This window comes from Sander vitreus, chromosome 24 (assembly GCF_031162955.1).
Source record: "Sander vitreus isolate 19-12246 chromosome 24, sanVit1, whole genome shotgun sequence".
Lineage (NCBI taxonomy): Eukaryota > Metazoa > Chordata > Actinopteri > Perciformes > Percidae > Sander > Sander vitreus.
This window is the reverse complement of record NC_135878.1, coordinates 2,745,897-2,772,785: the sequence shown is the minus strand read 5'-3', so window position 1 is coordinate 2,772,785 and position 26,889 is coordinate 2,745,897. Positions and strand designations below refer to the sequence as shown.

At 42.6% G+C, this 26,889-nt stretch overlaps 1 protein-coding gene across 1 annotated transcript in view; it reads left to right on the top strand.

The window, feature by feature from the left end:
- The window catches only part of LOC144512546 (bone morphogenetic protein receptor type-2-like), a 33,086-nt gene extending 9,173 nt beyond the window's left edge, over positions 1-23,913 (top strand). Inside the window, exons 2-13 of the mRNA XM_078243300.1 lie at positions 3,421-3,606; positions 4,262-4,441; positions 9,233-9,340; positions 9,557-9,648; positions 12,414-12,644; positions 14,337-14,451; positions 15,762-15,922; positions 16,131-16,278; positions 16,925-17,061; positions 18,086-18,258; positions 18,359-19,698; positions 22,024-23,913. Coding sequence (XP_078099426.1) covers positions 3,421-3,606; positions 4,262-4,441; positions 9,233-9,340; positions 9,557-9,648; positions 12,414-12,644; positions 14,337-14,451; positions 15,762-15,922; positions 16,131-16,278; positions 16,925-17,061; positions 18,086-18,258; positions 18,359-19,698; positions 22,024-22,277 — 3,125 coding nt within the window. The 3' untranslated portion in view covers positions 22,278-23,913. The remainder of the gene's footprint in view (positions 1-3,420; positions 3,607-4,261; positions 4,442-9,232; positions 9,341-9,556; positions 9,649-12,413; positions 12,645-14,336; positions 14,452-15,761; positions 15,923-16,130; positions 16,279-16,924; positions 17,062-18,085; positions 18,259-18,358; positions 19,699-22,023) is intronic.
- The last annotated feature ends 2,976 nt before the right edge of the window (positions 23,914-26,889 follow it).

Below are 26,889 nucleotides of genomic sequence, written 5' to 3'. Positions count from 1 at the left end.
ACTTAAATGGGAAATTTGCAATTGCAATATCTCTGCCACTGTAAATGCATTCAACACGAAACTTGTGGTGCTCGTTCGGCATGCCGCTCTAAGGCTCTTTGGCCGTTAGGGGGCTCTATAATCAACGTAGACGAGTTTTGGCCCTTTTACTCAATGTTAATGGGATATTTGCAATGGAAATGTACCACAGACTTGCAGCTCACACTTCTCAATATTTACTGATGTTTGCCTCCAACCGGTTTTTACTTTTGCATGCTGCTTTGGTTTTTTTACAATAAACAAACTTCTTAACCCACCTGACAAAGTTTCTACAACCTTCACAGTGGACAAATTCAACTCTTTTCTCTCACTTTTTCAATCCAAAATCAACACCATTCATAAGCGCCGATACCGTGCAATTAAACATTGCAGTTGGTGCTAAGTGGAGCGTCTGTCATAGTGTGATTGGTTATGTCGGAGGCATTGATTCTTAATTTCCCACAAAGCACCCACGGAGGAAAACATAAATCGGCCTATGACGCCATTTGCAACAACTTGACCACCTCCCCTGCTCCTTCAACCACCACACCTGCGTCCCCCCCTCCACCCTCTCGGTCACTCTCATTTCTCTCTGCTGTCCCCTGTGGTCAGGGGGGTTAAAAAGTTTGTTTATTTTAGAGAAATGTTAAAGGTAGTCTGTATATGCGTGGAGGTGAACTGTTGACCGCTACGTCTGCAACGGCGACGTACCGCAGACGTCGCGGCTCGCGCCTCTCGATATTTACCGCCGTTTGCCTCCCCGCCACCCGGCTTCGGGTTCCGCTTTCGCACGCTCCCCAGGGCGTCGGGGGCGACTGGCGTGGGTGGCTTGGGCCCCGTCATAACTGCTTGCAGTTGTAGTTAGAGATTGTTTTTACAAAGTCTCCAAAAAGACACTGCAGTTCAAGACCGATGTGATACGTTGCTTTTTCACCGCTGAAATGAAATTCCATACCATCACAGCCCTTAGTACAGTTAATATTGAGGCACTGCGTTCTTGCTTTGTATTAATGCAACAAAAATGTATTTAAATATAAAAAATATTAAATTATATAATTATAAAAGTATCAACATTTTCCCTTAAAATCACACCTGTGAATGAAAACCCAAAATCAATTTCTAGATTAAACTCGGCATAAGCCTTTTACCTGCTGTTTCAGTTTTTTCATGCCAAGGAGCTCTCAAAGACCGAGCATCATTATAGGGTTTTTCATTTCATAGCCTTGAATTGTAGTAAAAATATGAATAATTCATGTCAGCATACAGTATCTACCCAGCTTTGGGAGACAGATATGAGATACTCTTCTCTATGGATTTCTCCAATCCTGGTGTACAAGGTCAGTCTGTTTGTCTAAGTGTCTATGGGTGTTGTTACCGGTTCTGCACTTCCTTCAATTGTTCCCTTATGTTTCTCCTCTTTTAGCAGAGTTCCTCCTCTACAACCTTTGCCCTCGCCTCCACAGCCCAGGGGCCTCATTTATAAAACTGTGCGGCGAATTTGCGTCAGAAGTATGCACAGAAATATTCGGATTTATGAAACAGTGCCCGCGCGCATCCTACGCCGGATTCCCTTTTATAATTCACTATCAGCTCTAAATGTGGCACAGCTTTGGCGGCTTCATGTCACGCCCATAATTGCCCTTAAATAGTCAGTGAAACCCCCCAAAGTAATATGCATCCATACCGACGACATGCGCACAGAGGAAAACAAAACAAAGGACTTTCACTCAATGTGAAGTTGTAGTTTTTGTTAGAGAGGTGGAAAAGAGGAAAATATGTTTGAAGGGCACAGTGTGGGCATTACTACCACCAACATAGGTGGTGATAGACAGATGGTTTATCCAATCAGCTAACCAGTATTTTCACCCCTTCCCAAAAGTTCTCCAACGGAAAGTTCCCAGATGGATATGCCGAGCAAATTCCGAGCAGAGTCAGGTTACTTATCCTCCCCTTTAGCAGTAAAAAAAAGTCAAATATCGATGAATATCTGCCCATTATGTCTCCCCTTTAATGTTCTGGTTTAATGGTAGAGCTGATGTTCATTGTGTCACTGTGATCCACTATTTTTTCCACATCTTCCAAGTAAAGAGCTAGAGATTGGCTGTGGGCTGAAATGAAAACCCAGCTCTAGGAGACGATTGCTTTTCTTTGTTCATATGCTCAGTATTTATTTAGTATATTTCATGCTTGTATTGTTTTTTGTTTTTTTTTGTTTTTTTTTATAGCTTTTAGTTTGATACAGTGAGAACATGTACAGCATAATATGTACGATAATAATGTAGTGCGTGTACTATTTGGTGGTCATTTTAACCCAGAGACTGTGCTGTAAATACATGCAAGTAGATAATCGTCTGCCCCGTTGGGAATCTAACTGCTAACCCTGGCAGTGCCATTGCTGGCTCATTGAAATTCAGTTTCCTTATCAAAACGAAAATTCCTCCACTTACTTAACCATTAGTTTGAACTCCTTTCCCACAGAACAGTAGGCAGTAGAAGCCCACAGGTTGAGGGCAGCTGAGGCCCACAGTAGCCCAGGGTTGATAGCTTTATCTGATGATGGCAGCAGAGGAGAGAAGTTGGCGGCGTGCCCAGCAGAGCTACCACTCCATCGCGTCACCTTTTGCCCACACAGGCTAGCTTGACCTTGGGCAGGGAACAGTCACCCTCCACCCCCTCCACAGCAGACTCTCCACCCCCACCCCCCTTCCCGGATGAAGGAAAGGGAGGAGCTGGGGAGTAGGGGAAACAAACTGGCACATCATGTTTCCCTTATCAGAAATTACCCAAAACGCAGGCTATGTACACAAACACACACTCTGACTTTGGCTCAAACTAATTCTCCCTGGCATCGCACTCTCCCAGACATTCACTGCAAATCAACAAGCAAACTGTTCATTTCACAACTGGACACATTCTAGCTTTTCTTTTCACTCAAGAAACACACAATTTTAACACCATCTAAAAGTCATCCATATTTTCTTTAAACCCAACATAGAACGTTGGCTATGGGCTTTAAAGCAGTTGAATTTTTCTTTTCTTTGTGCTGTGTTTTCATGGTCATCTTGCAGTTTTTGTTAATATTTTAAACACGGGTTGTTTCCAGCCCTTTTTCTCTGCTTTGCTGAGTGTGTTTGTTATGTCCTTCAGGCTACATTTTAAATTGCTATTGAGCTTTGCCTGCAAAGATGGCTGCCTCTCACAAGCCAGACAGCTGTGGAATCTTCTTGTATGGACAGACACAGTAAAAGTATCAATCTGTGTCTGTAGCTGGTTTAACAGACAAAAATAAATAAAATGCATAATGTGTAAATGCATGACATCTAAATTGTTTTCCTCTCTCTTCACCACACTAACACAAACTGCCTCCATCTTAGAATGTCATCCAACTGTGTCTTTTCACAGCGGCGCAGGGTGAGGAGAGGGAGTGTGCCTTCACCGACCAGCAGGAGCAGTGGGAGATGGAGCGGGTGGCGCGGGGCGAAGGCCGGGTCTCCCCAGAGAACACCACCATCCGATGTGCCAAGGGCAGCCACTGCTTTGGCCTGTGGGAGAAAAGTCCTCCAGGCGAAGTGCGACTGGTCAAACAAGGTGCAACTTTTAGATACATCTACTAGTGCGGTGCTCAAATCAGACGTTTTCTTTTTTGAATCAGATTTGGCTGATTCGACTATTCAACCCTTTTTTTTTTTTTTTTTTTTTATATATATATAAAATTAACCTAGGCCGGGGGTTTTGTCTATATGGGCTCCCTATCGAGATATGCTACCTAACGGTTCTGCTCATGTGCTGCAGCATTATTTGATATGGATATTGGTCGATCGAAATACACTACCCCTAAAATCTAAAATAAAGTATCAAATAATATGCTCCCTGTATTCTTACTGTACACTTAACCCTGTCTGTAATCCAAAACTTAAATAAAGATGTCATAATAGTGGTAGAAATACACAAAAACACATGGCAGCATAAATGCCCGCTGCGCCCTCTCTCCCTGTCGGCAACCCACCCGACCCATCTTGAAACACAGACCCCGCCTTGTTAACCATGCTTTTGTGGGCGTGACTTTTTTGCTGTGTCATCACCATTCATATCTATAGGCCACCTGTGGGAAATGTGTAGAAAAAATAGGGCAATCAAAAAAAAAAGAAGACGTCCTTTGAAAAGTATTCGATCAATATTTAGCTTGAAGTATTATCATTTTTTTTATCAACTATCATTACGATCTGTCACTTCTCTCTGTCAGGCTGCTGGACTCACCTGGGTGACCACAAAGGTTGCCAAGACGACCGCTGCGTGGTGACCAACCTCCCTCCACAGATCCAGAATGGGACATACCACTTCTGCTGCTGTGGCAGCGACATGTGCAATGTCAACTTCACAGAGGACTTCCCACCGCCCAGCCCCACCACGGCGCAGCCCATCTGTAAGGACATATTTGCACACTTGCACAAAAGTGGAACCACAGTTAATCAATCACCGCTATGCTCTGTACATGTAGTCATACAATAGATGATATCCAATACTGGCTTGTTCTGTAGTGAGTTTCATTTAATTTCTTGCCAAATAATTTCTTTATAGTCATGATGCATCTTCTTTTTATATGACCGGTGGTCAGCTAACCGACAAAAGCAAGTCATCCAGATAGAATCAAAGCCAGATCTCAGCCTACACTAATACTCTTAAGGCTTTAGTATTGAATTATATGCTGACCATTTTTGGCAAACGGAGGCAGTCAGGGAAATCACTTCACCACTGAATAACTGTGACATCGGGTCAGTTCAACTGCAAGGGTAAACTAAAAGAGGAGTTGTATTGTATTTAGAAGGTAGCTGTGACTTCTTTGAATGGAAGTCTGTTTTGGATCTAGACTGCCTGAATTTATTTTAGATGGTTATATTGTCCTATTTTTCATATAGATAAATAGACTCAGGGAGCCATGTCTGGAGATTTTAACTTCTCTGCCACGGTTGCAAACATCTTACACAATTGGGTGCATTGGAGGAATGAATGAAAGAAAAATGACTAACAAAGAAAAGAATGGGAGAAAACCAATGCCTGCCCACACAGAGTAGTTATTAGAAGGATAAACCCAGGCAGGCCCACACAGTTCCAAATCATAAAGCTATTAACAGAAAAGAATGAAATGATATTTTGATATCGTCAGAGCTGTCATACCTACACCTACTTGTAGCTACTTTTTTCTCTCTTCCTCCTGCTTCATTATTCATCCACATTGCTTAGAACTGAGTTTTCTGAGTGCTATCCATTATGAACCTTAAGAGCTACGAATTGCAGAGAGGAATTGGTTTGCGTTCACGGACAGATATGCTAGAACCATTTTCAGTGTCCTTACTAGATTATATCCACTAAAGGGCCACGGAAGTGCTCGATATTGAGTTCTGTTTCTATCTGTGCCTGCCTGTTGTGTTTTGTAAGTTGTCGGTGAGTTTGTTAGTAAGGTGTCAAACCAAGCAAACAGATGTACAGTATCTGTAATTATTCCTTGCTCTCAAATTTTAGCTGTGAATGAAAGCAATGTGTGTGGCAGGAGGAATGGGTGGGGGTGACGGCGGCAGCTCATCATCTCTCCTGCCCACACATAAACACAAACACACTCTGCCATCCATGTCGTCTCTCTGCATTCCTCGGATTACGAGGCGTCTGCTCCGTCTGTCTGTCTGCGGGCGTGCCGCTGACTGTTCCACTTAGTAGACAGATGACGAGACAAAGGCAGGAGAAAGTTGGGGGGGAAAAGGAACCATTTGGCGTCAGTAGGACGTTTGATTGATCAGAGAGGTTTATGTTTGGGTCGTATGAAAACTTTAAATTCTCTTTCTTTTTATTCCCAACATGTCTGGGCAGATTCATGCCAGTATAATTTAGAAGTAGGAAATAGTTTGAGTCAGTTGGCTGTTTAGTGATCTTAAGCCAAGAACCATGGATGACAACATTCAGGGCTAGGTGGTTGGAGAAGTATGTAGATATTTTAATAAGTCATTTCCATCAAAATATACATAAAATACCAAAAGTAAAATTACTCATTACGTGTGGCTGGGTTGGCTCAGTGGGTAGAGCAGTCGCACATGTACTGAGAGGTTTATGCCTCGACGCAGAGGTCCAGGGTTCGAATCCGACCTGAGACGATTTCCTGCATGTGTTCTCCCTCTCTCTCCCCTTTCTCACCTAGCTGTCCTGTAAAAAATAAATGAAAGGCAGAAAAGCCCCCCCCCCCCCAAAAAAAAAGACTCATTATTAGAGGTGTGAATTTTCACTGATCTTTCGATTCAATCATCATGTCTTCGATTCGATATCTCGATGCGTCAAATACATTTTTCTATTAAAGCCATATAGGATATTTAATTCATAGCTTTTCAAGCTTCAAAAACAAAACATTCTGCAGTGCTTGAATACTAAATCAATTGGATACATAAAACTACAGCACTGAGCAAATGGCACTTCCTGAATGTGCAAAACATACCAGAATATGTAAACAGAAAGGTTGTTAGGCATACATTAAATTGTAAACAGAAATAATCGATTACGGCCAGCCTGATTATCGATGCAGCATCGTCCATGGCCACGATTCAATGCATCGATTATTTGATTAATTTCAACACCTCTACTCATTATACAGAATACGTTATCTAATCACTAAACTTCTGGTAAAGGTTGAGTTAAGTTGAGCTTCTTTATAACCTGCTGGGTAGTGTAATCTATAATAATATGACATCATTTACTTGTTGATTCTATTTTGTATTAATATTGTGTGTAGTGTGTGTGTGTGTATATGTGTGTGTGTGTATATATATATATATATATATATATATATATATATATATATATATATATATATATATATATATATATATATATATATATATATATATATATAGAGAGAGAGAATATGAGATGATACTGGTGGTGATATAAACGTAGGCAATAACATTAAGATTATGGAGATTTTCAACAGATTTGTGGTGTGTTTGGGTGTGTCTGCGCCTGTGTTTGTCAGATGGCTTCCTGTGCAACTCTCTTGTTGGTGATGAACTCACTGACCTCAGCACTGAGAGCTGCTGTGTCAACCCGTGTGTGTGTGTGTGTGTGTGTGTGTGTGTGTGCGTGCTCATGCTAGGATGTCAATCAAAGGCGCCCTTAGGCTCTCAAAGTCATCAATTATTGATAAAAGCTGGTGTCTTACGGCAGCACCAGTGTGTGTGTGTGTGTGTGTGTGTGTGTGTGTGTGTGTGTGTGTGTGTTGACTAATGTAACAGATGCGGGAGTTTGTGTTTCTGTGGGTATCCGGGCAGCTGTTCTGGACTTTTATACAATTTCTGCAGAGTTTGTAGACTAGTGGTATATAAGAGCAAGGCAAGCGTTGGTATATTTAAGTTGTGTGCATGTTTATCGCCAGAGTCGTACTTATAGCTGATGCGGTTTCATTAATCACAAATACCTGACAGCTGGAACTGCAGCCGCCTCAGCTAACTGCTTCTACCTGCCACCAACCAAATTAATCTGACCAGCTCTCTGGTGTTCTCTCTGTTTTTACATATTTTCTTTCTCTCATTCTCTTCATTCCCTTCCCACACCCACCTCTGATTCTCTCTTCCTGCACTGCTTTCCAGTCTGTTGACCATGCTTCATTGTTGTGTGGCTTAATTTGGTCTTTTATGCACTTCATGGCATGCCTGATCGTCCGCTAACACACACATTTGCATACCCAAGACATTTAAATGTGTGTGTGTGTATGTTGGCCTGTGTTGTGTATTTGGGAGTGAAAAACTAAAACACTTTACACATCACAAACATATTGCCAGTATATTCAAAATGTTGCACTCACAGGCAAAAAGTGTTTCAAAGACTGCAGTGCCCTGCTGGAGTTTTTACCTAAACAGCAGCAGTAAGTTGGTGTTAGAAACACCTTTCAGTTCACGGCAGTTCATTATCCAGCACTGTCTCTTGTAGGGGTGGTACGGTTCACAAAATCTACGGTTCGGTTCGTGTCACGGTTTTATGGTCACGTTTTTCGGTTCTGTACGGTTCTTGTTATTTTTTCTTTTAATCTTTAACACTCCAGAAATATACTTCAGCATATGATAGATAGCTAAAATTAGCATATTGAATGCATGTTGCGCAATACATGGACACAGTGGCAGTTCTATCTATTGTTTTATTTCTGCTGTCATCATAGGTAACATGAAATCCAAAATGTTCCCACACACCAGACTATATACGACGCTAGGGCATCCTCCAACTCCGGGCAGCCTTCCTCATCTCTCCCACTTGACATTTCTGCACGTGACGTGACCTGCAGCAGCAGCAGCAGCACTCCGCACTCCACCTGAGGAGTGGTCGGCTCGGTGCCTCTCAAAATCTGACGAAAATCTTTTAAACTGACCTTTGTCGATCAAAAAAACAGACAGATTCAGCAACTGTATGGCCTATTTCTCGCTTAAAATATTGTCAGAAACACGTTTCGGTGAACTATTTTCGTAAAATACGAGATCGTATTCAGAACGAGACGCCATTAGAGTCTGTTTTGAAATTCGGGAGCAGCAACAACCACGTGACGCGTTCGTCCAATCAGCTGTCATGTATTGCGTTCGTCGCGCTCATCCCCCTCGTCGTTTATATACTGTCTATGGTCGTTTCCAGTAAGTGTTTTAACATAGGTGTATAAAGTGGGCACTACGGCAGTAAGTGGTTAGTGCACATTAACAGTGTACTGATGAACCGTGCGACACACACACGCTCCGAACCGAGACAAGCGAACCGAGCGGTTCGGATGTTTTTTCATGAACTGTACCACCCCTAGTCTCTTGTAATTTTCACTGTACAAAATAGAGCAAGAACATGTTAAACAAAGCAAAATCCTAACAGGTTCAAACTCAAAAGAATCATACAGTAACAACATATGTGCACAAAAAGCCAAGAGGCTTATGGCGTGTCTCACCGTGAGTATTGAAGGTGAATTTATGGAGTGCATTATCTATATGAATATTTAAATCAACACACAACATGAGGCTTGCAGATCTGATGGACTGGATTGCATCCCTGTGCAAGTGTACCTAATAAACTGGTAACTGTGTATAAATATCAGCCTTCTTCTGACTTCCTGCTCACATAATCAAAGGTGATAGTTTCAGCCATTTGCTCTTCCCACATAAAGGTTAAAGTCAGTTTAACTTTTTGTAATTGATGTGTTTTTTTGTAGACCCTCGCACACTGCGCCATGAAGAGACCGTAATTATTGCCCTGGCAACAGTCTCCGTGCTGGCCGTGGTTGCTGTAGCAGCCTTCTTTGGTTACCGCATGATGCACGGTGAGTTACCATGGTGCCACGCTGTGAGGAAGAGCAGAGAACATTCATTATTCAAGGCTGTTCAAATGTTTGTGGTTGAATTTCAATTCATTTAACGAATGGAGTCAGAGCTGATCTCTTGTTTAAATGCATCTCCATGTTTTGAAATTTTCTGAACTGTGTGTGTGTGTGTGTGTGTGTGTGTGTGTGTGTGTGTGTGTGTGTGTGTGTTAACAGGCGATGGTAAGCAAGGCCTTCATAACCTGAATATGATGGAGGCTGCTAGCTCTGAGAGCTCTCTGGACCTAGACAATCTCAAACTGCTGGAGGTTAGTGCCCACAGTGTAGCCTCTGTTCACTTTTCTACCTCTGTCTTTGTGTCTAGATGGGCTCCAACTTGTAATTATAATTGTCTGGCCTAGGAAAGAGCCAAAATATTTAGTTTAGCAGACATAAAATGTGAGAGGCATCATTATACATAATTCTACAAACTGGCTTCAATTCACCACCTCACCATCTGCGTTCCATTTTCCCCCTGTCTTCATAATATTCGTATGCATAGGTCATATGTTGTGTGTTTTTTTTTTTTTTTTTTTTTTTAAATCCCAATTTATGCTTACAAAGTGATGTACCGGTACGTACATTTCAAACCCTTTTTTGTGCGTGCGCAATGGTTATAAATGAGGCCCTGGGCCTGTTGTTCTGCTGTGCTTTGTTTTTCTTTTTTCAGTTTATATTACAAAGTTAAGTCATGATAATTATATTACATGTCGACCAGGCTTGACGTCACAATTTATAATGGTTTAGCTGTGAATTGCTAAATAAAGGAAACGTGTATGTGAAGGAGAGAGGAAAACAAGAGTTTGAAAGAGAAAGGAGAACCCAAAGGCATAGAGGCAAAAAATACATCAAGGTTTACGGTTACATTTGTCGTTTCAATGTGACCTTTATCATCCGATCACGGCAGGACGCATTAAGTGACAGGTCAGGGCGCACAAAAATAGGATTTTGCTCACACTGACACAGGATCCGGAAAACCTGATCTGGAAGTGGGAGAACTCATATTGTGATAGGAAGTCAATAAAGTCTGGATGATATTCAGTCACAATGACTGGCTTCAATTCACTACCTCACCATCTGCGTTCCATTTTTTCCCCTGTCTTCAAAATATTCATATGCATAGGTCCGATGTTTTGCTTTTGTTTGTTATTTTGATAAATCCTAATTTATCAGGGATTAAAAGGCCTGCAGGAGAAACCAATGTAGCCACTGATATGATCAAATCCAGCCACAGGAGACAGCATGATGGCAACTGTGACTTTGAAAGTCCACTTTTACTTTTCTAAAAACCTCACGATCTGTCAGTTTGTCATTTCTTTTCTAACTGTGATGTACAAGCTCAATCATTTCTCCAAGTGAAAGACACGTTTTCAAAGCAATACAAGGCTGTTTTGGTGCTGCTCACAAGCTTATTGTCAGATGAAAGCTGAAAGGAAAAATCAGAGATTTTTCAACCCTATTTGAGTTGTAATAGCTCCACCACCTCCATTTTAGAGATTCCGGACACTTAGATCCATCTCCACAGTGTGACATGCGGTAAAATGACACGATGGTTGTTGCACTGTCGACAGGTGCCTTAAACCGTCAGTGACCCACAGCCACATACAGGTAAACAAACAGCGAGTGCAAATGAATAGGCTGCTAGCTTGGTTAGCCAGCAAAATGCCCCGGGAGAAGATTCCTATGCAGTCATGTACAATAGCTAGTTTCAGTGTTTACTTTGGGTCGGAGTCAGAGACAAATGTTTAATATGATTTATGTAATACTGAAAGCAGTTTCAGTCTCGCGCTGCCCTTCCTGATATTGTTTTGCTGATGTCGTGTTTCCTGAAGCTCAACCGAAGTGAGTGCAAAATTAGCATGACACATAGTCAGAATAGACTTAATTAAATAAATAAGACCCACGTTTAAAGAAAAATCCCTTTTTAACTGTGTTATCTTTACAAACAGCAGAGCTCTACATATTTAATTTAAAGGATCGTGCTGGTGTCTTCTGTGTATTTTATTTTCTACATGGAACCAGACAATACTTGCTTTCAGCTGCTTTACCACACAATGATAACATTACCGACAAACCCAGAACCAAGCACTGAGTTGTCTGGTGCAGATTTCAAGTCTCTGCAAGTTGGTTATCATTCTTAAAACTGACTGGAAGGCAGAAAAAAAACAACAGATGTAAATCAAAAACCGCTTTAAAAAAAGGTCCACAGTAATATTAACTGTATGATTTCTAGTAAATTGGCTATAATGCTAATAGAGTGGTATGTCTTCTAATGTGAAATGTTAGCTGTCTCAAAAATGAATTAAGACCGAAAAACAGCCAGCCAATCAGTACTGAACATTATGATCCAACTACAGAGAGGCGTTTGTTTTCTCTTTTAACATCTATTCAGTGCATTTCAGACCAGAGTCAGAGAGCGATATCTTTTCAGGCAGGAGTTGAATTCAGAACACTGTCCTTGTGCCTTATCAAATGCAGGCACAAGATCTTTTCACATGGGGGGGGGGGGAGCCAGGGAGTCTTACTCAAAGACAAAACAGAGTCCACTGTTTTTACAGTATATTTTATAGCCAGACGTGGAGGTGGAAATCCCACAGGAATGGATGCTCTCCTGAATTAATTTCTAAGTCCCATGCAGATTATCTTTTGAAGCAGAATGTTTAGACCTTAATGGCATGCTGTGCTCTGGCTTATTCAGGACACTAATTGAATGATTTGGAACTGACTTGAGGCCATTTTAACTGTTTACCCCTGCAGTTCGCCTGTAATTTAGTTTATTACCTATCTCCCTTGTGCCTGCCTGGCTGTCTCTATTTGTGTAGCTCTCTTCATGCGTTTCTGTTTCTGCCTCTTTGTAGTTCTCAAGCCCTCTTCCTGCAAGCAGCACAAACAAAAATTTCATTTTATTCACACTGTTTTCATGTTTCGTGTTTGACAAGTGAGAGCTTAAGGTCTTGAATTACAACAACAAAAAATCTATAAATATATATATATGTTTTTTTTTTTCCCATGCCACCACCATTACCTCTTTCAGCTGATTGGGCGTGGTAGATATGGCACGGTCTACTGTGGCTCTCTGGATGAGCGGCCTGTGGCTGTGAAGGTGTTCTCTGCAGCCAACCGCCAGAACTTCCTCAATGAATGCTCCATCTACCGGCTTCCTCTGCTGGAGCATGACAATATCGCCCGGTTTGTTGCCGCCGACGAGCGGACAGGCCCAGAGGGACGCACAGAATACCTGCTGGTCATGGACTACTACCCACATGTGAGTAAGGGGGGGGGGCAGCCATGGGCAGCCACGATTTGCACACCACAGCATGTCCCAACACAACAGTAGGACATGGTAAAATGAGTTTGTTACCTTGCTGAGGAGCTGGACATGGAGCTTTTTATCTAACAACTCACTGTGGATGCTGCTTCTTGTTCCATTAATGCATGCACAATGCGTGTTGTGGGCGTTGTTACATGACTGGAGTTTCACTGCCCGTCATTAAATTCTTAAGTGCTGCAGAGAGGAAAGAAGGGGTCAAGGAAGGAAATGGGTGACATCAAGCACTTCCCCATTTGGTACAGATCAAGAGACAGTTGCAGCCCTAATACTTTTTTCTAACCATTGATTAATCTGTTGATTCTTTTCTAAATGAATTGTGTAGTTTAGAACATTTTAGATAATAGTGAAAATGCCTTCCTCTCCCGGAGCCCAAAGGTGACGTCATTTGACCAACAGCACCCAAAGATATTTAATTTACAATGGTAGCAGCAAAACCTCACATGAGTTTGCAGGCCTGAGCATAGGAAGAACTTCAATGTGACTTCTGAGGGATGGACAGGGTAGAGTCATTGTAAATTCAACACATCATTTCACCCATCACAGCTTTTCCTGCAGACATATGAACATGCAGCTGGTGTAACAATAGAACACTTTGACACTGACTGCTGAGGACTGCCTCCAGGAACTCTTCAATATGAATGCGGAGCTACCTTTTGAACTGAATAGGTTTACTGTCCAAGCATCATCATTACAAGTCAGCCTATGAAAGGAGCCTATTGTGTCTCGTAATCATTACGCTAATACATGTTGTCATGGAAACACGGTGCAAGCCAGGACAGGAAACTGAGACATAAAATGCATTAAAGTAAATGATAATATAATTAATTTAAAACAAACGGATCTAATGTAATTTTCTTTAGTAGCGGATGTGCGAATTGCCTTGCGATTGATTGTGAGAGAAAAGATGAAGTCTGTGTGTGTGTGTTTGTGGGTCAGAGCCTGGCCAATAATAGATTGTCAAGGCTGACGGAGATAATTGAGGAAGGAAACTAATAATATCCGATATAATTTCTGGTAAACATTTTTATCGAGTCTTTATTCCTCATAAGACATTATCATCTTTACACAAAATTCTTAAACCAGAATTGCACATTTCTTTCCTCCTGCAAAAATCTCAAGGAAACTGTAAGGCCTTTTTTAGGTGGTGATGGCATATTGCTATATATATTATTTTATATATATATGTCAGTTTTATTGTGAAACTCCACAGGGAGATCTAAGCTTAAAGGCTTGCCTTTTTTAGAGCTCAAGATTATAAATGTGAAGATAGTATTTTTGCAAGTTGTCTGTCTTGACCTTGGGATTTAGTTGATTCAAGTGAATGTGTGTGAGATGGGGTTGAGCACAATAGCATGGGCAGACATATTGTGCTGGGTGAGCCTTAGCCATAATTGGGTTTTCTTTTCTTTTTTAAATTTAGTTTTTCCCTGTTATCTGTCAGATCATTTAAAGTGATGCTGGTTGTTGATTTTCTCTGTATTCTCTCTCCTTCTCTCCCCTATCTTTGTCTAATCTTTGTTTACATTCCTCATCCATCTTTATTTCTGTCTGTTTTTATCCCTCCTTTGCCCCTCACTCCCTGCACTCTCTTTCCTTCCCTGTCCCATTTCCTCATGTCCTCTTCAGGGCTCTCTGAATCGCTACCTGGGCATCCAGACCAACGATTGGGTCAGCAGCTGCCGGCTCGCACACTCTGTCACCCGGGGCCTGGCGTACCTACACACTGAGCTCTACAAAGGAGGTGAACTGGAGGGCGAATGAACACACACACACACACACACACACACACACACACACACACACACACACTCTCATGGTTAATTACATAACTGCTCACAGTTTACTCAGGCTCAAGTTTCAAGGCTACTGCTTCCATCTGTTACTGAAAAACAAAACAAAAATGGAAATGTTTTTTGTGCCCTGTTAGTTTAGATGTGTGTGTGTGTATTACTATCTCGAGCCTGTCTAACTGCCTGGCACGTGAGCCTTCTTACAACATGCACACTGCAGCTCCACGTGGGTCTGTTTAGCTTGGAGCACTTTGCATCCCTGCATTTTGACAAACACACACGTACACACTGCGTGCACGCCCAACCAAGGGTATTCATAGACTGGCCTCAAGCTATCCCCAGACAGTGTAAAAAAATGGAAAGAGGGACAAAGTTGGGGGAAGGAAGGCGGACGCAAGATAGGGATTCAGATGACATGTGAATATCCCTGTGGCTCAATGAAATCATTCTTCTTGAAAAAGTGACAACTAAACTAAGCCTTGACTCTTTTTTTCATGTCACCAAACCGCAGCCTCAGTGGTTGCACTTGGCCTTCCTCCTTCATCAGCACAGATAAACCTCAAACAGGCTTAGAAGTGAGGGGGGAAGAAAGTGCACTTGCAGTAGTGTCTGAAGTAAATGAATAGAAGTTATTCTGTTTGTGCAAGCATGTGACAAATACAAGCGGGAGTGTCCATCTCCCTTCGTTCTTTCCCTCTGCGAAACTAAAGTGATCGGCAGAGCGGAGAAGTTAAAGAATAGAGAGAGAGGGCTGGTGTTTGTGTGTAGCTGCTAACAGCAGAATCTCTCAGGCTTTGGTACAATCGTCATCCTCCCCCACTCCTCCACATCAATAGAAGGCAGCAGATAACTGTTGTGGCTGCCACAACTTCCACCCGCAGTCTGCCTCACTGCACCCTCTGCTGGACAGTAAAATACTGCAGGCAGAGGCTACTATGTGATATGGTCTTAATCCCATTGTTGTAGATTAGATTAGAGGGTTTAGCTGTCTGTTGACAGTGCATGTTGCTTTGGTGAACAATGAGTAATGAGGGGAATAGAAAGCTATGTGAAGGGATTTTCTGGATGTTATCATTCATTTGCAAATACCACAAAAACTGCCTGAATACATTGTATCTTCGAAGCAAAAAATGTGGGAGTGCTGTACAGGTTTAGATGTTTAATGAAAGATAAATTAGCTCAGTCCTTTTTGTTTGGTGTCTTCTGCTGATCCTCTCTTTTGCCATTCATTTTTCCCCCTTCTCCTTTCTCATCCATCAAGACTTGTACAAGCCAGCGGTTTCCCACAGGGACCTGAACAGCCGAAATGTTCTCGTCAAGGCTGACGGCTCGTGTGTCATCATTGATTTCGGCCTGTCTATGAAGCTGACAGGAAACAGGCAGGCGCGTCACGGGGAGGAGGAAAACGCTGCTATAAGTGAGGTGAGTGTTCAGCAGCTTTGAATTCAGTGCAATAGAAGATAATTGCAGGAAAAACATATATCATCTGGAACATTATCGCATCATTTCTCACCTTGTCTTACTTGTTTTGTTTTCCTCTCACCTCATTTTTCATCACAAACGTTTTCTCATGACTCACCCCTCCTAAATTCGCCCCCCCCCACCCTTTTATTCCTGCTCCGTCTACCAGGTGGGGACGATTCGCTACATGGCTCCAGAGGTCCTGGAGGGGGCGGTGAACCTGAGGGACTGCGAGTCGGCGCTGAAGCAGGTGGATATGTACGCCCTGGGCCTGATCTACTGGGAGACCTTCATGAGATGTACTGACCTTTTCCCTGGTGAGACAGACGGAAGGACTGTGTGAAGTCTGTTTTGAGTTGTATGGATCAGATGAGCTTCATGTCACCTAATACATGAATGCGTGTAGTATTTTTTTACTGCCATTATCACAGACCTCACAAGAATGAGCCCCTCCCACGCTACATATAGCAGAAAGTCATTAAATACACATTTATCATAGTGGGAAGCAGACCCTGACATTTCGTCATTAATTGCGAAGATGCTGGGTTTAATGAAAATTTCTGCTACCTACAAGATGTCTAACGCCAAAAACACACCGGCCTTAAGCGTAGATTTGTGCCTGATTGCGTGCCTGGCTGTTCATAGCTGACATTGATTTCTCCACGGCGGTTACAAAGCGATCCTTCTCCTCTCCACAATCACCATAAACCTGCGTGTTTTATTTTGAAGTGTGTTTTATTTTGAAAAGTATTCGGCTGTGCTGGGGCCTTCCTGTATGTGATTACTACCTGGCTAGACACATTCGCTTGTGGCTCGTGGAAGAAATAGAGGAGACGCCGCTCCGCTCCTGATCGCAGCTGGTGTGGCCAGACAAATCGGAAAATGGCTCTGCTTCACAGCACTTCCGCGTCCTGTGTGTTTTTGGCATAAGACTCATCCTTCCCCTTCCTGTCCTACCTCTAGGAGAGTCTGTGCCAGAGTACCAGATGGCCTTTCAGGCGGAGGCAGGGAACCACCCGACGTTTGAGGACATGCAGGTCCTGGTATCCAGGGAGAAGCAACGGCCCAAATTCCCCGAGGCCTGGAAAGAGAACAGTTTGGTAAGTTGGACTTCAATAATAATACACTGTCAGCTGTCCTTTCTGAGAATTATCTTTTTTTGTTTGTTTGTTTTTTTCAGATGATTGTTTTTGGGTATTTTGCCTTTATTAGATGGTGATAGTACAGACAGGAAATACTGGGAGCAAAAGAGAGGTACATCTTGCAATTAAGGTCACTGGCCAGATTCAAATTCTGGCATGTTGAGAAAAATAATTTCACATATAGATATTTTAGTATCTAGTAAACCTAATCCCCTCTGGAGATTGATAAAGGTATCTGTCTATCTTCTGTATATGCAGCTAATTTCCAACCAGAATCCCAGAATAAAGCTGTGAAATACTGTTTAATATCCTCCAAAGTGAGCCTTTTTAGTTTGAAATTCCCCATCTGTGTTTCCTGGAAGTGTGATTACTTGCTGAACTGCAATGCAGAGAGATCAACACAAAGAGGAACTTGGCACAAAAATGACTAACTTTAGAAAATGCCCTTTTAATTTAACTACCACACTGCTAAAGAGTTGTACTAGTTTTGGCTGAATTTAGGAATGCATGTTTTACACAGAAGTGACGGATGTGAGTTCCCGATCACTTTCATTGAAATTATCCTATAAAGGGATCTTTTTGCACCCGGTATGTAAAGGAGGAACAATTACAGCGACCAATAACTGTATTCATAGACCTGAAAAAATGTGAACCTATCATTTAAAGATTCCCTGAGCTTAAAAGCCCCTGGTATTATGGGCACGCCTGTGGCATAGGGCTTAAGACCAGCAACAACATCCCCAGTTGTAGTCCTGCCAGGGACCTTTGTTGCATAATTTTTTCCCTCGTCTGTCTTAAAACAATATTGACATGCACATAGTGACAATAAAACTGGTATTTGTTGCTGTAATTCTGCCTCCTGTTTATACTGGCTGTGAAGAGATCCCTTGCTAAAGTGATCCCTTCTTCCAGGAAATGTTTCTATAGCGATCAGTGTTTATTTTGTTCATATTGTTAAATATTAAAACCGTGTCTCCTCCAGGCGGTTCGCTCTTTGAAAGAGACGATGGAGGACTGTTGGGACCAGGACGCTGAGGCCCGACTCACAGCACAGTGTGCCGAGGAACGACTGGCAGAACTGCTCCTCATATGGGACCGCTCCAAGTCTGTCAGCCCTACACTCAACCCCATGTCCACCACACTGCACAATGAGAGGTCGGCATGAACACAGAACTACCTATATCATTGTTGTACCTGTTTCAAATGTTTTCTTTAACGTTTTCTGCACTTTTTTCCTCTTAATGTTCTCTGCCAGAAATCGCATGACGCCAAAGTCTGGCCCGTACACAGACCACCCCTCCACTTACATTGAAGAGCATGAGGGCGTTGCCAAGAACACGCAGGCTGACACCACTGGCTCTGTGAGTGGTCGAGCTGGGGCTGGGACCGGAGAGAGAAACAGGAATTCCATCAACCAGGAGCGCCAGCAGCAAGCCAACGCCCGCCTGCCCAGCCCAGAGGGTAGCAGCACCAGCATGGGCCTGAGAGGCAGCCCCTCCGCCTCCACCACAACCACCACTATCATTTCGGACTCTGAGGGACCAGCAGGGACCGCCACTGTCCCCGTCTGCCTTCACCTGACCCAGGAAGACCTGGAAACCACCAAGCTTGACCCGAAAGAGGTGGACAAGAACCTGAAGGAGAGCTCGGACGAGAACCTGATGGAGCACTCGCAGAAGCAGTTCTGCTCTCCAGATCCACTGAGCCCTGGCAGCTCCAGCCTCCTTTACCCCCTCATAAAGATGGCCAGTGAGGCAGCAGGCACGTCAGACCCTGCTGCCCCCATGCCCAGCACCATCTTCCCCCTGCCCAAGCAGCAGAACTTGCCCAAGAGGCCGTCCAGTCTACCCCTGCGCACCAAGCCCGCCAAGAAGGAATCCTCATCGTCTTCGCTCAGGTTCAAGTTTGGACGCTCGGGGAAGTCCAACCTGCGGCAGGTGGAGGGAACAAAGATGAACATTGGTGCAGTAACGGGCACAAACACAGCTGTAGAGGCTCATCGGGGCACAGGCACAAACAACACACCCGGTCTACGAGACACGCACGCCAATGGTAGCGTTAATGGCGCTGTTAACGGTCACGCCAGCGCTGGGATCTCATCCCTGGCCACAGGTGGAGCCACAGGTTTTGGAGGATCCAGCATAACTCAGAACGGATCCGGAGCCCTGAGATCGGACGACGGCCGCCTGAGCCTCGGCGTCATCACAGCCAGCCCTGACGAACACGAGCCGCTCCTGAGCCGTGAGCGAGAGCATCCCGATGCGAGAGACGCGTCCGCGAGTGTCGCAGCTCTCCGCTCAGCCCGACCCAACACAAACAACAACAACAGCAACACCGGCCACGGCCAGGGGGACGGGGAGAGCGGAGGAGAGAGTGATGGAGGAGAGGAGGAGGGGAGCGGGGAGGGAGGAAGCAGGGAAACCACTGGGCCGCCAGGAGAAAGCACGGGGTCGGGATCCGGTACCGCTGTGCCCCAGGGGGAAGCTCCGGTCACCATGAGAGGGGAGGCCCTGCTCAGGCAGCCCAGAGCCCGCAGGCCTGAGAGACCCAACTCCCTGGACCTGTCTTTCACAACACAGGATCTGGCCTCACTAGGTGATCTTATACACCAACACCTCACACCAGATTGTCATGTCCAGTGCAACTATGCGGCTCATTGGTGTGTTTCTAACAGTTTGTGAATAACAATGGAGCTCTATGGCTCAGAGATTTAAGATGTATCAGGCTTTGATAGACAGACAATACGTCTTACTAGATACACTCATTGTTGGTTTGAATGTGCACATGGGATTTGTTGACAAAAACAAAAAAACCTTTAATCTTTAAAGTAATTCTATAACATGCAAATCCTCACATTGGAGAAACCATACAAACGTTTGGCATTTTTATTGTATAAATTACTTAAAATGATTTGTCAGTTATTAAAATAGTTTTATTTTTTTGTTGACTGACTAACCCAATTGACTCATACTTTCAATACTTTATAGCTGAATTACATTATTATTATTTATTTTATTTTCTTAAAGGTTATTTTTTGGGCATTTTCTGCCTTTATTTTTGAGAGGACAGTTGAAGAAATGAAAGGGGAGAGAGAGGGGGGGCCAAAGTCTGGGTTACATACTGGGCAATCTCACTGGACAATTTAGCCCTCGGGGGCAACGGCCAATATTTGGGGGTTCCGGTGTAGTCGGAGGATATCCGGGCCAAGACTTCCTCTTCTGTAGGCAGTGTTCAGTTAGCAACTTGAGACGTGAGATTGGAGTTGGAGTTGAGAGACAACTAATCTCTATAAACAGATATCTGCATATGAATGCAGACAATGAGACATTTTTGAAAAGATAATAAAAAAACGAAATCATTGTCAGACAATAGCCGATTGATTCCGAGATTGCATTTCTGCCACAGCGTTCTGTTTACCTGCATACAACCAAAGCCCACTGGAATGTGATATATCAGATTATAATGACTTCCTGGGGCAAGGAGTTGAAAGGAAATGAACATTTACCAGGCAGAAAGGGTCTATTGAATTAGTTGTAAAGTGTTTTTGGAGCTTAAATAGGGTTAGGGTTTTGATTCTTTTTTGTAATATCACTTTTTTTTTTTTTTTTTTTTTTACAATAATATTTATTTGTTTATTTAACAGGGACAATGGACAGTCATTGCCTGTCCCAGAATTAGCTCAGTAGCTACATTTTGTCAGCGGTCCCTGGGCAGGCAAATCCACAAAGGAGTTATGGCATCAAATGTTAGGATTCAGACGGGTACGGAGAATAAACATTATAGCCTACGGAGCTTTGTTCCAGTCCGTGTCCATTGCCTTCACATTGTCAAATAGGACTCTATCCATCTCGTAGAATTTTCAGAAAAATTTAAACGTTAAACTTCAACAGGACATTAATGATTTACAACGTCTAATGCCCTGCGTAAATCCAAGAATCCTGCTCTTACAGCGCAACCCCCACAAAGCTTTGACTTAATTTGTTCTATGAGATAACAATTGGCAGTCTCAGTCGAATCAATGCTTTTTAATACCTGCATTGGATGAAGTGAGACATGTCCTGTATTTTTTATTTTTTTTTAAATCCACCTTTACTGTGATTATTTCTATGATTATGATAGTATCTCCCCAACTTTATTGAAAGGTAATACTGAAATGCTGGAGTGCTCTTTTAATAAATAGTAGTCTCGCATTGCCAGCCAGCGCTGTGGAGAAAGGCCTGGCCCCTCCACACATACATTCTGGGATAGGAGAAAAAAAGCTCTGGATGCAGCGACGGTGGCTCTGCAAAATAGCCTCAGGAAGTTTTGTTTTGGTGGAACATTTCCACCCCGCAAAAGAAAACACCACCTACAATATTAAATGAAGTTAACTGTTGACGCAATACAGTAACATGAGCTATTTAAATTAGCTGATACATGGTCAAAACGTATTTTGCTCTTACCAGTGTATCTCCGTGTGTACTTCGTCCACAGCAATCCTCTCCAATCTGTCCCAAAACGTCCCAGTTAGATAGTAAATGCCATAAACATATCCTTTGTAAATCTTTAAAATCATTCCCCGAAAGAACCAAGCAGGCCTGCCTTGTTGCACCATCCAAATTTTCCTCAAAACTATACTAACATTTTCAGCGTGTAGCTTGCTAGCTCAAAGTTTGTCGTTTCCCGAAGCAAAGGGATTTTGAGAACGGCAACACACAGAGAGAGCGGACGTGCCGGATGTCAGGCAATTATCCTGGAAATTGTACGTCGTACAATTCTTTTGTACGTTTATCCAGATTAAATAAATACTAATGCTAATGCGACCTTTTTTAGGGACACGTACACAGCCACCTACAGGCGACTGGTTGTGTATATGTTTCATGTACACTGGTGTAGAAACTTGCAACAAGGTACTGATCGGTGTTCCTTCCTGTTTTCCAGGGGAGGGCTTGGTACAGCCAGATGGAGCCTTGGGGACAGGAGACAAGATCAAGAAGCGCGTCAAAACGCCTTATTCCCTGAAGAAGTGGCGACCCACCACATGGGCCATTTCCACAGACACCAGGGGGCCTGAGGTCAACAACAACGGGTCCTCCCGCGGTCAAGCTCATAGTCAGAACCGGGCCAAGTCCAGTTCGGCTATTTACCTGCGGGGGGGAAGCATGGCCAACGAGCCCAGCGACACGCACGTGTGAACTCAGGCCCCCTGGCAAGACTGAAAAGAAATAACCAGAGAGCATTTGGTTTCTGTCTGTTGAGCTCTCTGCTCTAAATCAGCAAGAGGAAGCTATGGAGGGTCTTGTGAACTAACAGTCGAGTCTGATCGTGTACAGTAATTAGATCTTTCTCACTCCTGTGTCTTTCTGATGACGGCATTGCTTTAAATGGAATCCAGCTATGCAGCATTCTCATCTGCTTCTGTCTCCGCATTTTATTAATCTCCCTTTGTCGTTTTTTCTTTGTTTCATCCTCATGAGCATAGCAATGTTTAGAGTGGATTTCTTTCTTTGTATGTGCACTTTCAACCGACTAAAATCAGTGTTTAGAAAATCCTGTTTGTTGCGACCACAACAAGAAGTGGTCTCTAAACTTAAAAAGGCTGAAAAACAATCAACCCTTTGAGCAGTCTCTTTCTCGTACTTTGCTGTATCACGCATTGTTCGGGAGTAGGCACTGTAAAAGAATTGATGGTCTTAAAAGACGGAACAAACTACTTTAAAAAAATAAATAAATAAAAAAAAGAAGTATTTCCTTGATTTGTATGCAATACAAATTGTCTTTTTTTCGACTATGTATCCATTTTTTTTGTATCAGAATTTTTAATTGTGCAATAGGATTTAGTTTTTAGATGCTTTCAATGTTTTTATCGCTTCCATTATTTTGATCATTGTTTTATCCCGTCATTATTTTAATATGTTAATCTCTGTTGCACTTATGAATTGCCACAATCGTTTTGTAAACAATCCACTGTACACTATCACCCCCTGACTCAAGAGGAGAAAATGGATGACAATCCTACTCTTTCCTTCTTCTCTGGACTATTTTTAGGGGGGCACAAACACTAACAATCAATCCGAACTGGCTGACAAAAAAAGAAGGGGTTTCATGGAACTCCTCTGCTTGCACAATTACACCAGGAAATGGCTCAAACTCTGGGGTCTTTTAACACTACAATCACCAGAATCAAATCTGTGGAGGGATCTGTTACAGTCGGCCGACTCAATCGCTGTATCTCTATCACCTGACCTCACTGTGGACTGTGTGTTTAGCTGTCTGTATGTGACTGAAAGACTAGAAACACTAGAAAGCCCAGATTCTGCTCTTTGAACTCTGTTGGAAATCAGAAACTAGTCCAAAAGAAACCAAACCCCTCTGAAGCACGCTGGATATTATTTCTGCTTCTTGTTGTCTCATCCCTTGATGTTGGAATGACTGATTCAGAGTGTGTGTGTGTGTGTGTGTGTGTGTGTGTGTGTGTGTCTCTGTGTGTGTTGTGTTTCTTTATGTCAGCAAGCATTTGAATTGTTGGGGCCTAGCGCTGTACAGGCGTGCTGAAATGTCATTGTACTCATTCTGTATTTTCAGCGCTGCTTCAGGGCATATGAAAAAATCTCATTTATGTTTTTGTAATCTGTAATTTGTATGAAAAAAAAAACATGTATGTGTATTGCATTGATATTTGCATCATTTTTATGGAGTTCTGTTTTGCATTCAATGGACATGGCCTTTGATTCCATTGCTATGCATCTGCTCGGTACAGTTTCTGTAAACATTTTCAAGTCAATATGGAAGAAAATAAACTCAATAAACGTATGAAACAATTGTTGGTTATATCTGTTCAGGACATGTTTCATTTGGGTTTCAGACCTTTTCTAGAAAGTAATGTAAATGGAAACATATCAGTAGCGATTGTATAAAGAAGTTAAAAAGGAAATAATTTCCTCCAATTGAGGTTTACCCAAAATGTTGCACTTTTCCTTTTAAAACATCTCACTGATGGCTGTGTATTGTCCATTCTATTTTTCTCAGGTGTGTATTTTAATTTTTCATACTTCATTGATACAGGTAGGCTATGTAAAGTAGGAGTTTAATTTTACCAGGAAAAAAAATATTGTTCCCAAATAAACCTTTTTTTGGGTACCATTTTGGTAACAATTTGCATAACATATATTAGACAAGGGAGTCCGAAACGGATTAAATACAGATTTGTGCATCCCTGTCAATTTACCATCAGTTTCTAAAGTCGACACAGGGGGGAGACATTTCCTCTCTTCCACTTGTTTACCTCACATCTTCTCTCCGCCGTCTGCTCCACGCGCCCTAGCAACTGCATCATCAGCACGAGCAGTACGTCAGAGCTCTCCTTCGGTAGCGTCAAGTCAGCTAGAAGTAGCCAGGACAGCACGACAGGACCGGAAAGTGACCGAATTGCATTCAAAATAATATCAAATATGTATTGTATAGTACTTGCAAGTGATGTCACAACATTTTAGGGAGCTCAAATTTATATGGCAACAAACCTATATAAACATTTTGCAGTGTGTGTTTACCACTGACTATTGTCGGTTTATATATATATATATATAAAATGTGGCGCACAGTAACGTCACCAGTCTTTATCGTCATATGCAAAATAATCTGCAGGGTGGCCCCTCGGGAAAGAAATTGCTAATCCTCCTTTTTTTTTAGCAATCTCCAGTTGTTCTGTTGCTACACATGGTCTCAGATTGTGTGGTAATTTGATTAAACATATATTAAAGAATACACAACATATAAACACAAAATTGTATTATGGCGGATTAAAACTAGATTGTAACACATGATCTGACTTCAAGATAGCGTAACATGATTAAGATTTATTTTGTCATTGCTCAGCACTCACAAACATTGAAAAGAAATGTATCCTCTGCATTTAACCCATCATATACACAGGAGCAGTGGACAGCCGCACCGGGGACCAACTCCAGTTATTTTCCCAGTGCCATGGTCAAGGACATGTGGTTTTACTTTGAAAACAACAACCGGAAGTTTTAGTGGTTATCCCGCCGTGCTTCACACTGGTCCCTCTCCAGTCAACCGAGGCTAGCCCAGCATCACCGCCTTCTTTTTGCTATCCCTTCTGTATTTTCTGTCCCTCTGTAAATTTTTTCCGTCTTTTTTCGACATCTCACGAACTCTGCCAGGTGCACTACGCAAATTTCTCTTTTTATATTCATTTTTTTCGACCAGAAAGCGTTTTGGTAGCTGCTTCAGCCATCGTGCCGCATCAGCCGGGAGAGAAAAACATCCATCCACGACGACGAGGAGGCAGGGAGCGAACTCAGCAACGCCCATTTTGACACATACTGTATCACCACTATACCCGCGGAGACGTTTTAGTATCTTTTCCATGTCTGCCTGTTTATATCTAAGAGGGCTTTTCTCGCTTGTAGCCTGCACTGTCGTCCTTCTGCCCTGTATGTTCCCGCCACCTCTTTAGCATCTTCGAGTAGCAGCAAAATATCAACAGGGGCTGAGGTGCTGAAGAGCTCCATGCCCCTTTGCATGCAGCGCAGTTTCTGCAGGTGAGTGATGTTTATGCTCACACACACACACACACACACACACACACACACACACACACACACACATACATATTTAATTTTAAACATCATGAGCCTGGATAATATTCTTCTGTCATATGGGCTTCAGGTCTTAATACTAGCATGGAGTATGTGTTGATGATGTGTGTGGGGAGGGGTTGCATGCGTGTCTCCCAGTAAACAAAATTGGCCTACATATTACTGTACATGCGATTGCATGGAGATTTGATATACAAGGAGCAATCTTTTATACGTGTAAGTACTGTATTTATTCAAATGGAAGCGTAGTCAAGATTTGTAGGCCCACAATTGTATATTTTAAGCATTATCTCTGCTTTAGCCCTAGTTTTTGATTATAAAACCGAGCAATTGCAAGATGAATGTATATTGTTTTATTTTGTGTGGTTGATAAAGCCTCTGAACACCCACACAGGAGATTTCAGTTACTGCGGCTGATTAGATCTCTGCTCAGGTTGAAGGTGGGCCGGTGCTTAGATGGAATTTGAATTTATTAGGTCACACATCTTTTCTACCAATAAGGATGATACTGGTGTAATTTGTCCGGCCCTAACAGGTGCAACAAAGCTAACAGGAGACTCAGGAAGATGTCAATCAATCAGTCTATAGTATACACACTCACACAGTCCTGGGAAGAGGTCTGATCAGCCAGGTTGACTGAAAACACCAGTGTGGGTGTTCAGAGCCATTCAAAATGCACAGATGTAAACTAGACCTGTAACAATTAATTGATAGTCAATTAACAGAAAATTAAACCACTATTTTAAGAAATTTGTTACGCAAAAGTGACAAAAAATATCACTGCTTCTGACTTCTTAAATGTGAATATGTAGTGGTGTTCTCAGTTTTCTCTATTCTAAATAGTATAAGAGTAAATTGACTATCTTTGGGTTTTGGACTGTTGGTTGAATGCATCAATTTGGGCTTTGGGAAATTATGATTGTGGCATTTTCTGATATTATATACACTATGATTAATCAATGGAGAAAATAGTAGATTTACATCCCGTGCTTATTACTTTCTGTGCAAGTTGGCTGTCCCACTTTTGCTCTTGGCTTAAAGTGACCTCAGGTGGTAACAGTGTAGCGCCTTCAAAAAGGCTTGAATTGATATCCCTCACAAACCTTAGATACTCGCAAGTAATATCTACTACTGTTAGTACTACTGCCAGTGCTACTATTGCTGTCAGCCTTCAGTACATTGTAGT